Here is a 15653-nt window from a genome sequence, read left to right as displayed (position 1 = left end):
AAAGATACATTTAATCAGATCTGATTTATTTTAACATCAAATATTTATTAAGATTAAATAACATCAGTCATTAATTCTTACCTCTGCAGATTGTTTTCCAGTAAAGGACATTTTTTTGATGGCAACAACTTCTTTTGTAACATTATTCCTAGCCTAAGAAGGTATATAGAAGAATATAAGTAATAATCATTAAATGACATTGTACAAAAGCTAACTGATAGATTTTGAAACTGCCTCTATTTCTCTCTATCTTCTTTTTTTTTTTTTTTTTTTTGTTTTTAAACATAACAACTCTGTAGTTGGTTTAGACATTGGCTTATTTGAATTGAATCTGAAGTTGGACAGGCATTCAGTATTTAATCCCATTAAGCACCCAGTATGCTTGTCATAATACATGTGTGTGACATGTCTTTGACTATACAGTAGAGATGTGATTGAATTTAATTGTAAACTTAGGAAGAGGGTGGTCATGAAAATACTTGGAATGTAGGCATTACGTGATGAAATATTTACCTACAATCCAGCATTTCAAAGTGGTAATATGCAAGTGACCATCAAATCACATTATGGCAGGTTATTTATTGATATTATGGATATCAATATTTTATACCGATTGGCAGTGAGTAAACAGTGATTTTTAGAAAAGACTTTAAAAACCATTTGCATGGAATTATCAGGAAGAAAAGACCAAATCAGATAAAAAAAAAAAGATGGTTTAGGCCAAGATAATGTGCGGCTGCATGTTGCTGCTACAGCATTGGCAACACTGAAATCAATCTATAAATGCTAAAATACTTTACATATAACTCAGATTTGATGACATGGTTTTTGGATGTTTTCAGCACTGAAAGGGCAACTCAGTGAGTAGAAGATTTCTTCAGATGAAGAAGTGAAAAATACCATACCTACAGTAATATAGAAGATATCACAAAACAGTTTAAGTTTCTGGACTATTTATAAAATGCTGCATCAAATGTAATTCAATATGAGGGATATAAATTTAAAGAAGAAAATGCAGGGCCAGCAGGATCATCCAATTTCAAATAAAAGAATCAGTTTCAAAACCTTTCAATTAGCCTATACATGAAATGTTTATTTCAAAAAGGGGGAAGAAAAAACATTTATCTGTTACATACTATATTTACGATAATGTTAAATGCTTAAAATGTTTCACAGAAAATTGTTTTTACATGTACAGTCAAAAGTTGTTAATCTGGAACGATCAATAATCCGGACCTCAAAGCTACAAACTTTCTGCGCATGTGTAAACGCATTAATGTGTTTACACATGCATGTTTGCGTAAGTGTAACACACATGTGTTTACACATGCGCTTTTAATGTATAACAGACGGTATAAGCTAAGCTAAAATTATCTAATTATTCTATAATTTCAGTTAATGTTGCAGATTACATTGTTCCTTAATCTTCAAATTGGATCCGGCTTATTATTTTTTGCAGACTGTTAGAGCAATTTTATAAAAGTAAGCTTGAACTTTTGATTATGTCAAAGAGAATTTCTGATTCTTAAGCTGCCAAAGGATCTTCAAAGGATCTAAAAGGATCTGCGATGTCCATCAAACAAAAAGTGGAATTGCTGCAAAAAATGGATAAAGGCATATCCTTTGTTTTTCTAACCATTCCGAAATCTGTTTATCAATTTCACGCTGCTCTGCGGGGGTGGGGGGGGGAAACGTCGCGGCACGCAATGAACTGGAAGTTGATCTGTCAGCACTATCCTTATCTTCAGGGCAGATGTTTTTATTTTATTCGGCTCATAATTCCTTACTAAATGTAGTGTTTCATCTCGATGTACCCTGTTTGATATGATTTAAATCAAATTCCTCGTCATTATAAATATCATGAATACACATCAAATAGTTTTCTGGTTGCAATTTTCTAATTTCGATTATGCCTAATGTATGCTTTACGCATGCGTGCATTGAAAGAAATGTTTAATAAAGTAAACAAATAAATATTAAGCTTTTTTTTTTTTTTTTTGTAAATTTTGATACCCTTTAGATCATAATTGCTCTTTATTTCATAAATTACGATTTCATATTTTTAATTTTATAATTTCTGCATGCCATCTTACCAGATTTAAGGTGATGATCTATAATCCGGAAAAACCGATAATCCGGAATCATCGAAGTCCCGATGAGTCCGGATTAAAGACTTTTGACTGTATTATTATTCAAATTTTTAAACTAACTGCACAAGCAAATTGAAATAAAGGGAAAAAAAAAAACTTTAACATGAAAAAATATCTGATGTGGACAGCACGACTTCCATACGTGGCCTACTAAATTATACACATTTTTTTGCTGCACTTCATTTTAAACATATTTCCTTGAATTTCATTAGATTCTATTCAAACAATTCAGTTCTCACTTTTCGGCAAGGCAAAACTACATAAACACTCAATATTCATTAAAAATTGTAAAATGTAGAAAAATCTAAAACACCAAATACATTTAAAAAAAATTAACTAAAATTAGAGTTTGTATACAAAAACAAACAGTTCAGCTAGAGGGCAAGAAATCAAAATTTTTGATGCACAAAACTTTTGGCCACACTAGAGAAAAAGACACTGAAGTTGGTGCACCAATTAACTTAATTCCCTATTCTACTACGAATCTCAAATGTAAACAACATAATTTTAGTGAGGCAGATTGCAACAAACAAGGGAGGTGCACAACTACATGTTATAACAGTTCCATATTCAAAATTTCAATATTTGATGACTACTCCTTTTTGAGTTATGCGAGATACATATGTATGTACAGATGTCATGAAAAAATCTCTTCTGAGCCCATTTCGGGGAAAAAACAAAAACGAGTCCTTTATTCCACTTGTATGTATAGATCTCACATAAAAACATTGTTCAAATGGATTTGAGAGTAGTCAAAATGGATATTTTCATTGAAATACGATACCTGAAATTTTTCGCGATTACAATACTTCCTTTACTTCATACAAGGAGATAAAAAAGGGAATAATTACACATAATTTTATATCTTTAGATCCATTCAATTACACAAAAAATTAATAATCCTTAGAGGCCAAACAGCAATTTTTTTTTTTTTTTTTTTTTTTTTTTTTTTTTTTTTTTTTTTTTTTAATAGCAGCATGTTTCTTCACATATTTAGAGAAAAATAGTATTTAAAATACAGTTACCTGGGAGTATGAATATATATGTTTTATCACAATGATGGCAATTTCCTACTACTTGAATATGACTGTAGAAGCATATTAAATGGATTGCAGATTGGCTGGGCTTTGTGTAAGAAAATGTTAAGTTCATTTATTGTCGAATTATAAAAAGTTAATATTACACATGATCAGAATACAAATTTCTACGGGAAATGCAAAATGGGGAAGGATATGCATCAGATAGATGACATCACAATATTTAAAAATTGTTTTATCCACAACAGTATGTAATTGAATTGTACATAAGCTCGAACACATAAATATTTTTAAATAAGCCGCATAAAATAATTTCCTATATCACAAAAATAAACTTAATAGAAAGCCATTAATCTATTGCTCCAATCAAAACTGAAGAGCGATACAAAAAAATAATTCTACATTTAAGTACACTAAACTTGATTTCAACGCTAAATTAACAATTAATTCATATAATCAAATGAACTTCGTTCCTAAATTAAACTGTTTAAAATGCATTTAAACTATTAATAGTTATTTTTCTGTTAATTAATACTATTTAGATTATTCCCCTTTCCCTATTCTTTCAACTATGGTCGAGTTGACCGTGGATATTGCTTCAGAATTACCGAGTTAAAACGCCCAGTGGTGCAGTGGCTAGCCTGTTGCTCAGCAACATCACAGGTCCGGGGTTTCGACCTCCCACCCCTGGGCTGGGCAAGGTTGACTCAGTCCTTCTTTTAAGTGGGTCAATAAAATGACCAAATGAACAGGATATGCTCATGCATCCTGGGGCCCACAGTGAAGACAGCAGATATCGGGGCACTGCAGGGCATGGCCCTCTAGGGCTGTTTCACCACTTAGTTTATTATCCAGCTAATAGAGAGTCTACTGTATGTAATTCTTTGTACTCACAAAAATGTTGATCATAAAAAAGTTAAAAGAGAACTATAAAATAACATACATAATATACAGCACCAAAACTTCCATGGCCAATTTCACGAAGGTCTATGAATATTTTTTCAGGGTCTTCTTTATCAAAAAGTTCAGCTATTTCAGGATCCTTCAGACTACCAGGTCTAATACAAAATATAAGCACAAAATAAGTACATTACAATTTATACTAAATATTTCAGCTAAGCTTCTATGATTAATAAAAAGTAAAAACTGTTTATATTTATTGAAAATAACTGACATAAAGTAATTTATATAAAATTTAAAAAAAAAATTTTTTTGAAGTCTTAAAACGTGTATATTAAGCTACCGAAGAGTTTAAATTGAAAAAAATTTATTCAGTGTCAAAATAATTTGTCAAGTAAGATAAGGGAAGGGGACTTATCATAATTAAGGGGTCAGGATTTGTCACTTCAGACAGGTTGACTTAAACTGTAATACAATGCTCTTCGAAAAAACAGCTTAATTAGTCAATAGCAACTGGAACCATGAGATGAAAATGGCTAAGAAAGTTAACAACAGACATAATATCTTACAGCAAAATCAATACAAGGCCTTCCTTATTTATACCTAAAAGGTATTTTCTCCTCCTTTCTACATGCCTTCGTGTTGTAACTGAAAGCATGCTCGATAGCATATCCGACATTTCAAGAGTTCAAATTCCGGCGAAGGCACTACAGGTTTCCGCCGTTTCTTTACTTAAAAAATATCCTAATGACTCTACAAAAACTAGAAATTGATGCCCAAATTAAAAGGTGATGAACAATCATTTATCACAACCAGGATTTGACAAATGGTTCCCCTAATCCCCAGTCACCCTTTAAAAGGGGAAGTAAATAAGGTATTTTCTTCCTCCTTTCTGAATGCCTTTGTGATGTAACTGGGCATGTGCTCAATGCATATTTGGGAGATCTGTAGTTCAAATTCCAGTGAGGACATTGTGAATTTCTTCAATTTCCTGACTTACAAAAAATTAATTAATTCCTGATGACTCAACACATTTATAAATGCAATCATATTATGCATTAATAAATATACTAGGTGCTTGTAAAGTCTCTATACATCTTTGGGTACTTACGTATTAACGCAACCAGGCCAAAATTCACATAAATCGCCAAATTTGGTGACCCTACTTATGACAACCCTACGTGTTATACGTAGTTTTGTAAAAAGAAAAAATAACACTAAGCGTGTACTACCACAGCAATGGGTTTTCGGCGGAATTTGCCGAGAAAAGAAAGAGACTTTTTTGGTTACTGTACCTAACAGAAACGCCATTACCCTCATGGAAAAAATTTGCGAAAATATCAAGGAAGGAAGCATCATTTATTCGGATTGCTGGAAAGGATACAATACAAGTGAGTTCGAAAATGCTGGATTTCTGCATGGAACTGTTAATCACAAATATAACTTTGTACACTTTGTCCAACACGGGTGTTCACACACAACATGTAGAGCGCATGTGGGGCTCAGCCAAATGGCGCAACAAAAAACAGAGAGGAAAAGCCCCTCATCATCTTGACTCATACCTTATCGAATTTATATGGCGCCAAGCTCAAGCTATTAATGGCGAAGACGGTTTTCAATCAGTGCTAAAAGCAACAGCCAAAAGATTTCCGCCCAAAAAAATAATTCTGCAACTTATTCAAATTCGAAACCGAAAGGGTTTAATTGCTATTTTATATTTTAAAACAAAATAATATAAAAAACTGTATTAAATAAATGTACATTTTCTTTCTATTCATACTTTTTTACTCAAACTTACAAATCGCGCCAACTGGTTGCGATAATACGTAAGTACCCATCTTTGAAAAATACGTTCTAATTCCAATTTCTTCGATGGTATAGGCAGAACGTTATGCAGCAATATCTGTTGCACTTTCTGAGGGTTTGTAGCCACATATAGCATAATGTCTTAAATTTGTTAATTATTTATTCATAAAATTTTAAAATTATTTTATTGCAGTTTATTTCTTCCATTCTTAGTTTTGGAAATGAAATATTTGACCTTTTCCACGCCAGAAGTTATAGTTAATATTACTAAGACAAATTAGGCTTTCTTGAGGTAAGTTGGAGTTCTAAACCAGACATTGGCTGATGCACGATACTGAAACTCCTACAACTACTTAACAACAGTAAATTAATTATGGTTCTTTTCCCCTCAGCTCTGACCATTTCAGTTATTGACTCTTAAGTAATAGGTGGAAAAACAAGCTATCTTTTGGGGTCAATATCTGGTCGTAACAAAGGTTTTCTTCCAAAAAAACATTCTCAATAAAGTTAGAAAAAAAACATGAAAGTAGTATCTTTAGTGTGGCTGGTAATCACCACCCAAATCTATGGTTTTCTGCCAATGTTTTGGTAGTTTTTCAAACTCAGTTCGATGTTATTCCTTGACGGAAGCGTCAACATGGACTGCTGTCGAGGGTTTTACTTTTTTCCAGACACTCTTTGTGGATATTACCATGAAAATCCCCCCAGATACAAGATGTTGTTGAAGTAAATACACCAAATGTTGTTGAAGTAAATACACTTTTCATTACAAGCAATGATCCAGTCCAGACTTTTGTCCTTGTGTTGATATTCGAGCAGATTAGTGCAGACTTAAATGCTTATCTGCTTGAGTCAGCTCATGTAGCATCCAGAGATTGAACTTGTATGTCAAGTGTATGCAATGCATAATGCGACTAATGGGCATGGCACTAACGTCTACCTCCTTAAAAGCACTCCACCTTAAAAGCTGTTCCCCTCACTCTGTGTTTTTCCTGATCAATGATTAATTTTCTTTTCGCGTTATTGTAAGGCGCTTATAGGAGGTTGGTGCTTGAAATTCGGTTCGGAGCACCATAAAAAGGCCTAGCGGCCCTTACTGTTTTATTAAATTTTCTACTGATGTCTGCATTATAGAGCAATTTTACTTTATTGCTCCAAAGGTCATGAAATTGAAAGTTATATACAAAAGCAATGATTCTCTTGTGGCTGCTGAAGAACGTGACTTTGATTTCTTTAAATACTTTAAAATGCTTGCTCGTTACGATTTCCTGCAGAAGCAAGAATGAGCATCCACAGATGAGCTTGCACTCTGCAAGCTCTTCAAAGCAACCAGGTAACACTGAACAGCAACCTGTGGATGACGAAACTGCTAAAATCTGATGACTCCCACAGCCCAGATAATTCAAACGATGAACAGCTGCTATAAGGCACTCGATGAAAGTTCAGATTCCAACAGTGAGAAGAGAGAAGATAAAAGTATTGGTCACTAACCAAAAAGACTAAGGAAAGAGTCTGTTAACCTGACAATGAAAGTTTGTGATGCTGCAAGAAAAGCTAAACAGCGATAAGAATGCTACCCAAGAAAATCAAGATGGATTCCACAACCCCAAACAAGTGGCTTGTATTCCTCTTGTTACAATTAAAGACACCAGATTCAGCTGGAAGAACATCCATACAATGATCTTCAAGAAGAAAATATTCAAAAATGAGAGGTGTGAAAAGATAATTACTGAGAAACATTATATCCTGAAAGTGGATGATTCATGCGTTTACAAAACTCTTATAACCACGTTAAAAAATAAGTGCAAATTCAACTGCTTCCCGCTCTCAGAAGAAAGGTCAAGGTGATTATAAGAAGCATTTCCACCACAAAGGACACAGAACAAATAATGCAAGATCTCTTTGATACTGAATATCCCATAAACACTATAATGCAGCTGATTAGAAGGGGCAACAGTGAGAAAATTCCCCTTCCCTCTTTCTCATGATGCTGGACAAGAAGGAGAACCAAGACCATCTAATGAAACAACGGTTCTCGCAAAACCTTAAAATCTCCATGGAGGAATATTACAGACACAAGGGCCCTAATCGCTGTTTATATGTCAAGGCCTTTAATCACTCTCAAGTGCACTGTCTAAAATGGGAAGCAGGACATTTCTCATATCAGAATGATATAGTAGTCTAAAGTCTAAAGAAGTGGATCGTACTTGCATCAGCTGCTCGCACATCGAACTTCCATGGGTGTGAGAAGTCCCTATCGAAGGAGAAAAAAAAATTAAAGACCATGTGAAGCCTTATCAAGAACATTTTGCAGTGGACATATTTTATGCTGCAGCCCTTGCATCGTTGAGTAAACTACAATCACCAATCAATGAACTTACGGAAGCAAAGGAAATCCTACAAGACTTGCAAACAGTAGTTTCATTTATAAAAAAACTCAGGAATTTCTGAACTTGCAACCCATATCATGAAGATGCAAGGAGTTAATGTACCTAAAACAGAAATATCACCAAAAGCCAATCATGAGTAAGCTTCTCAAAAAAGTACATAAAATCAGAATGATGGTATGGAATGCTTACTGCCTGTCAAAGTGGATGAATTTCATCAACTTATGCTTGATTATGATACTGACATCACATTAATAACACAGACTTTTGCAAATCTCATGCAACAGTATTAAAATAATGAACTATAAAAACTAAAGATGCAATAGAATCAGACATAAAGGAGGTAGAGTGGCCATTTATGTTAAGTGACCACTTTAATCTAGCCTACTTTCCTCCTTGGATACGAGATAGTTAATATTTCAATGATCTTGTCAAAATATGGAAACACTTTTTACAGTGCAATGTATGATCCTCCGGATGTAGATTATACGATAAAGTACTTTCTGAGCTGATCCCAGACAATTCCTCCATTATTCTCACCATCCTTTCTAGTCAGTCAGGCTCTGTTGGTATAATATATTTTGTTGTTACATTTGTTATTTGTATTATACCCACAGGAAAATTTGTGAAACAATTTTAGCTGTTTGAAAACGCATTTTCTGTTAAAAATTTGTGATTGTGCTTCTTGCCCCCCCTTTTTTTAGATGTGATTTACTTTATTGCAAAAACTATGATACTTTTTTTCAGGTGTAAATTTTGCGCATGGTTTGGCCCTCATTGACACTTCTCTGGGTAAAATGTTACTAAGGAAGAGGAACTTGACCATAGATTTGTGACAAATCTACAGTGTAACTTTCTTGGCATGTTTCAGAAATTTCTGATTTTTTTTAAATAATGAAAAACTAGGGATGAAATGTTACAAAATTTTGTTAGAGTATATTTAAGGCTGCCCCCTTGGATTATCACTAAGTTGTTTCATTTATCACCAAGTTGTTGTTTCATTTATAGTAACCTGATTAGTTGAATGTAATGGAAACCCTATTATGATGTAACTGGTTGCGTGATTGCAGTGAATTTGAATGATGGAAAAAGATTTGTAAGTGGGTTTGTGTATTGGATGTTGGCCATTTTGTGGTTTACATGGTAAATTGCCTGAATGTGGTAAGATTAATTTGAATTTCTGTATGATTTGGAATGAAAGGGAAAAAAGCATTAATTGACTGGTGTATAAATGAAGGTTTACTTAGTAGCAAGTATAAGTGTCCTGTCTGTAAGAAGAAAATTCATATTATCGAATGTCGGAAGATACCGGCACTACGGAGGATATTTTTTACTCCTATTTTTGTAAATTTATGTGGCTACGCCAGTATACAGATTCTAGTTCAGATAATTTTGAGAAGTTTTTGGATGCTGTTAAGGAATTTTGTTTGACTGAAGACACGGAAATTTCTAAATAAGGTAAGTGAATTTTTCCTTTGTGAAAGTGCTAAGATGAATTTCCTTTTTTATGTTATTTCATTGTTTGATTTAAAATGTAGTTGCTTGAGATCATATGTTTTTTGTTTGGTTCCTAGTGTAGAACTGACTGTTCCTTTGACTTTTTAACCTTTTAACTGTCATGCCCGAAATAATCTTGGGAACAGCATTGGTATTCCAAAATGTCACGCCCGAATATTACTCAGGCTAGTTTTTTTCTGAGTGCATCGTATTGTTATACCTGAATATATATCGTGAGAAGTCTCGGCTTCAATTCAACAGATGGCAGTATTTTACTGAAGGTTTCAAAGCATAGAGGTTAAAGTTCAAAGTGTGCGGCATTTTTTTGATTTTCTGATTGCAAGGCAAACATTTCATTTTTGGAATTAAAAAAAATTGACAATTTGAGCACCCAAATCATCAAAATAACTTGACAGTTAAAAGGTTAAGTGAAAATAGATCTATCTATAAGTACACGGACAAAGTCAAGGGTATATACAATGCCAAGTTTGTGCAATTCTCTGATATTTTTTTTAAGTGAAAAAAGGCTGATGTGTACATGGATACCGATTTGTGCAATTCTTTAACTTCTTACTTTGATTTTGTGTATCAGCGATTTTTGGTTCAAAATCGCCACTGCACAAAGCCAAAATAGCAAGTCAAAGAACTGCACAAACTCGTTGTCAATGTACTGCCAAAAATCGTCAATTTTTGCCATAGGGCACTCATAAATATATTTTTAACCAAAATTTATGTATTTATTTATACATATGCAGGAAACTTTCTTTATTACAAGAAATATGATTTAAAAGAGGTAATAAAAAATTATTATGTGTAGTACATTGATTGCTAAGCCAGCATAGATTTTTATAACTATGCACTAGCACGTGATTTGCACTAGAAGTAAAATTATTTCTGCAGTACCACATTGCGTGTTGGCATGTGGTACTTAAAAATGAATCAAAATAAATAAAACAATATGTATTATTTTTGTACAAAACTACATCAAAAACAAATATATACATTATTACAAATGAATTTATTATATGATAGTTGCAATGATATTACTGCAAAATATATATTTCAGAATGTTATTCATGTATGATGATCGTTGCATGAAATGAAACTTTGTTTTCATTCCGAACCACATAGATTTACAACTAGCTTCAAACTTCACGTCAATACCAGCATATATAAACTCAAAATGTAATGCTGACTGAACTTGAAATAAATAATGAAATGATTGAAAATAAATAATTAGATGCAGCTTTTCCCATGCCAGTATGTGACTGACACCTGAAACAGACCAGCACACTACGTGCCAAAGCATAACTGGCTCTTCAGCAATAATGCCAATCGCACGTCAGTGCATTATCGGCAGCGAATGTGTTAACTAAAAAATTCCCGGAAAGCCCGTGTTTTTTCCTACAAGTCATTAAAATTGGAACTATTTAATATTAAAACATTTATTAAAATTTTCAAAAATAAAATATTAAAAAATTTAATATTAAAAAAATACTACAAAACTCATTTTTACGCAGAAAAAATGTATTCTCAGATGAAATCCTTTCAATTATGCAAAAGGATATTTTTTAGCATTTGAAGGGTTCATTTGAACTGAACAATTGAAACTAACGGATCCACAGTTGATTGATATCAACCATTGTGTTTCCTAAATCATTCACTTCTTCCTAAAAGCATCTCTGCCAATTACTAAAGGGTGATGAGCGGGTGATGAATTCTCAAGATGAATGTTACCCAAACATTTTGTGGGTAACCAGAAAAGATGTACTTCAAAACCTTTTGCAGCACACCAAAAAATGCCACCTAATCCATATCATAGTCGTGGGAAAATCAGTCACCCTGCTTTTCACTTTCAAAAGCTAAGTTTCAAATGCACGTGCAGCAGGAAGTGAAGCAGAAGGCTTCGTCCAAGAGCAGTGGAACCTGTTCTGTAGCTACTTTTGCCTGTCTGTCAACAAGAAATTGCAGATTTTCAGATAACATAGCAAATATCGGAGAAATTTGAAATCAGTGCTGGTACAACAGAATATGGGTACAGCAAAATTTTAGAATTTAGTGAAGCATCAAGGAATAAATTTTTTAGAATTTAGGATGAAGGCAACAGAATTTATTGCCTATGGCAGCAAAGTTTAACACTGTACCTAATTCATGATACAGTATTCATTACCAATCAGTAAGCCATTAACTTGAAATGTTATCTGATTATATAATTAGTAAAATGTGGTAAAAATTTGAAAAGCAATCAGAAGCAGTCTCTCTGTGGTCTTTACCTCACAATTCATTTTGAATTTTTTCAAACTTGATATTTACGTATCTCTTTCTACAAATATATATCCTCCTACATATAAAACATGAAAAATAGTTAAAATCAAAAGTAATAAATTTTCTCTAGTTGTGATGAAAGATACATCTGAATGTAAAGATGAGAAACGCATAAGTAAATTGCTCTTAATTATATTTACTGATCATAACAGCAATCAATTTATGTATATTTTATCTCTGAATATATATGTCACATAAGCATATATACCATCTTCAAAACTTTGATTTTCTCAAATTTCATACAGATACTAGGTTTTTGTTAGTCACATAACTTGGTATCCTAAATTCCAGAAGACAAATAAAATAAAACTAGGTCTGAATTGGCTAACTCAGGAAGTGAAATTTTCTCCTTCCTGTCAATATAGCATATTTATAACTCCCAATGATGGCGACCACTAATTAAAAATGTTATGGATTATAAACTTGATGGGGATTGGCACTCTGTTTGTTCCATAATATTTTCTTTATTTGCATTATCTGCGCACATGTTTGTTTGGTTGTAGAAGAAATTTGAAAAGCTTTTTTTACTTAGATTATTCAAATGTATCCACCACACATTTATTTGTTGATTAGTAACTATCATTTATCATCTGGAATACGGTGCTAGAGCCATTGCAGCCTCACCCAATGCCAATTTTTTTAGAATTTAGGAAAGTTTGGTATGTTTGATTACACCAAAGCAGGTGAATTTGGAAAACCAAGGAAATCGCTCATGAAGCCAACTCGTTTACTGGGGCTTGGAACCCAAGTCGAACTTTCAGTGTTCAGCGACTTCATCGCTCGGCTGCTAGAATTTAGGGAGGAACTGAGTGTAAGATTTAGGTTAGATTATCTGAAAATGGCAAAGCCATAAGTGCTACCTGCTTTCATGGAGGAAGTTTCTGAAGGTTTAATTTAGTTTATTATGGCAAAGCACACTAGAAATATTTGCCTAAGGGAAGGGATGCCTTTGTGGAGGACCTTCTAAGGAAAACTGGCTCAAGGAAAACTGGCTCATATATATGGGGAAAACCACAAAAACACCCATGCTTCCAGCCTGTTCGCAAGGATATGAACCCACGTCGGAACTACCAGTGTTCAGCGATTTAACCATTCAGCTGATAGTGGGCCTAGTTTCTGAAGGAAAGTGGCTTATATTCATGTTACACATGGGGGAAACTAACTATGCAGCCAGCTCGTTTGCCCGGGATCAAAGCCAAAGCAGTGCAAACTTCCAATACTTAATTTTCTGTAGTCTTATTCACTCGGCCACTGGTGGAGCGTGGCAGAAGTAGGAGCCACAGATATTGTAGTGAGTAGCAAAAGGGCCTACTAATGGCCCTGGTTACCAGCAAGATAATAATTACATTTATAACCATCCAATCTAGAGCAATGAAATTTCGTATCATAACTGTGAAGTCAAATGTTATTCCAACAAATGTGATATATGTACAGATGGAAAATTTAAAAAAAAAAAAAAAAACTTATTATTAAAATACATGTCTTTATTATTAAACATATTATAAAACATATTTTTAATTTAGTGTTTATGAATTCTAAAAGAATTATCTCATCACAGTACAGAAAACTTTAAAAGTAACGTTATAAAATTTTGCCTAGTTTTGAATATGAAATCATTAAACACTACATCATAGTAGTGCCGAATGATCAAGATTTTATGAGAATACAGCAAAGCATCTTTTTAGAAATGTTATCACAATTTTGTTATTTTGGTCTTTAATGAAGGACGAGGAAAAAGGCAGGGTGCTAAATGCATCAAGGCATCTCATTCTGTTCCATATACAGAGGCAATCCTCTCTGAGACGACAATTCAAGGTTCCAGATAGTTTTAGTCTTAGGCCATCTTAGATTTTACAGATGTTTATTTATGTTCTCAAGAATACTCGTTATTTTCAAAAGTGGTCATTTTAGAAATGTATGTATTTATTTATACATTTTGCATAGATATATTCTGATTAATCAATCTATTTTCAATTTTTGAGCATTAGTAAATTATATAATTGTAAGCTTCAATTTCCAATGCTCTGTTTCACATTTGTTCTGCTACAATGAAACAGATTTATACACAACAAATCTAAATGTATCACTACAGGAAGAAAATAAAAAAATCTCAGTATGTAACCGGTGCTACATCCGGAAAAGACAATATACATATATATAATTTTACTTTATTCAAACATTAAATTTTGTAATTTATGAATTTCTTCCTCCTTCACATGTACTGGATTTATGTGTGCATTTTCTCCACTTTAAATTATCAGTTGTACTTTATAAACCTGATACATAGAAATGCAATTTAATTCTATGCAGTTCAGTATCAAGTGAAATCTTGAAACTAGTCGTTCATTCCAACATTTACATGTAATGCAATTTTCATTGAAAATGGAACTCTGATAATGTGCAATAAATTATTTTCATACTATGTTTTTTATGCAAATAGTATACATCCTGGTAATGTTTTTATAATAAAATGCATATTAGTAATTAATTTACAGCCTGATATTGCTGCCAAAGATATTCCATGAAGAATAGTATTTATTACATTTGTATATTATGGATACATTAGACTATTTGTCTGTGTACTAGCCAGATTTAGTAATGATATATCTACTTTTGAATGAAAAAATATAGACGGGAGTGTTATACGATTTTTATAACACAAACAATATATGTAAAGCTCTCTATTTTATATTCATGTATATTTATAATATTATGTGTATGCTGTTTTGCTTCAATATCTGTGCACTGAATAAGTAAAACAGGAAATAAAAGCTAATGTGCACATACCTAATTTTTGTGAGGTACATGCATATATGGGCTTTAAGAAAGTTTCTAACTAGAAAAGCAAAGCAGAATATTTTCTAGTCTATTGTTTGAAAAGATGGTGATGTCAGCTCAGTGCAAGTTTTATAGGTTAAGACCAGGATTTCTCAAGCTTTTTTCAGTCCGTGGCCCCTTTTTATCACCGAGATTTTTTCGCAACCTCAGGACCCCCATAATATTTATGAAAATTTTGTGGGACTCCATAACTAATGCAGTCTTAGGTCATTAACTTTAATTTCTAATTTTAAGACACAGAACAATGTGAAAATTTTAAGTATGTAACAGATGAAATGACAGCATTATGTGCAAAGCAAGCAAAATGAATGTTTATATTATAAAACGAATTAGTCTAAATGTTTTTGTTTTTTCTTTGTTTGTACTGTTTTATCTTTATTTATTTTCAGATACACTGTGAAAAATATTAGGTAATTATACAATTATATTATAATAAATTAAAGTAATATTAAAACTGCTAAAATTTTTGGTTACTCCTGCTGCAGGTCCCGTGACCCACATGGGGGTGATGACCCACAGTTTAAGAAACTCTGGTTTAGACCAAACTTATTTCTAACTTTTCATATATTATGTTTATCTTTAATTTACCCCTAGAAATATAGGGAGAGAAATTCTATTTTCCCTTTAATTATTTCCACACTATGTCATATACAATTACTCTAGTTAACTGCATTATTATCCTGTATTCCTTCAGAGCAATATGCAAATATTAG

At 32.8% G+C, this 15653-nt stretch overlaps 1 protein-coding gene across 2 annotated transcripts in view; it reads right to left on the bottom strand.

The window, feature by feature from the left end:
• The window catches only part of Tao (Serine/threonine-protein kinase Tao), a 75672-nt gene that overhangs the window by 47315 nt on the left and 12704 nt on the right, over positions 1-15653 (bottom strand). For both annotated transcript variants that reach the window (XM_035362061.2, XM_035362060.2), the window contains exons 3-4: positions 4131-4245; positions 82-153 (exon numbers count right to left, since the gene is read on the bottom strand). In XM_035362061.2, the coding sequence (XP_035217952.1) occupies positions 82-153; positions 4131-4245 (187 nt within the window). The remainder of the gene's footprint in view (positions 1-81; positions 154-4130; positions 4246-15653) is intronic.

The sequence above is a fragment of the Stegodyphus dumicola genome, chromosome 4 (genome assembly GCF_044657685.1).
Source record: "Stegodyphus dumicola isolate Sdum_Otavi_A_Nest chromosome 4, ASM4465768v1".
Taxonomy (NCBI): domain Eukaryota; kingdom Metazoa; phylum Arthropoda; class Arachnida; order Araneae; family Eresidae; genus Stegodyphus; species Stegodyphus dumicola.
Note: the sequence above shows the minus strand (reverse complement) of the source record. Positions and strands in the feature narration are given on the sequence as shown.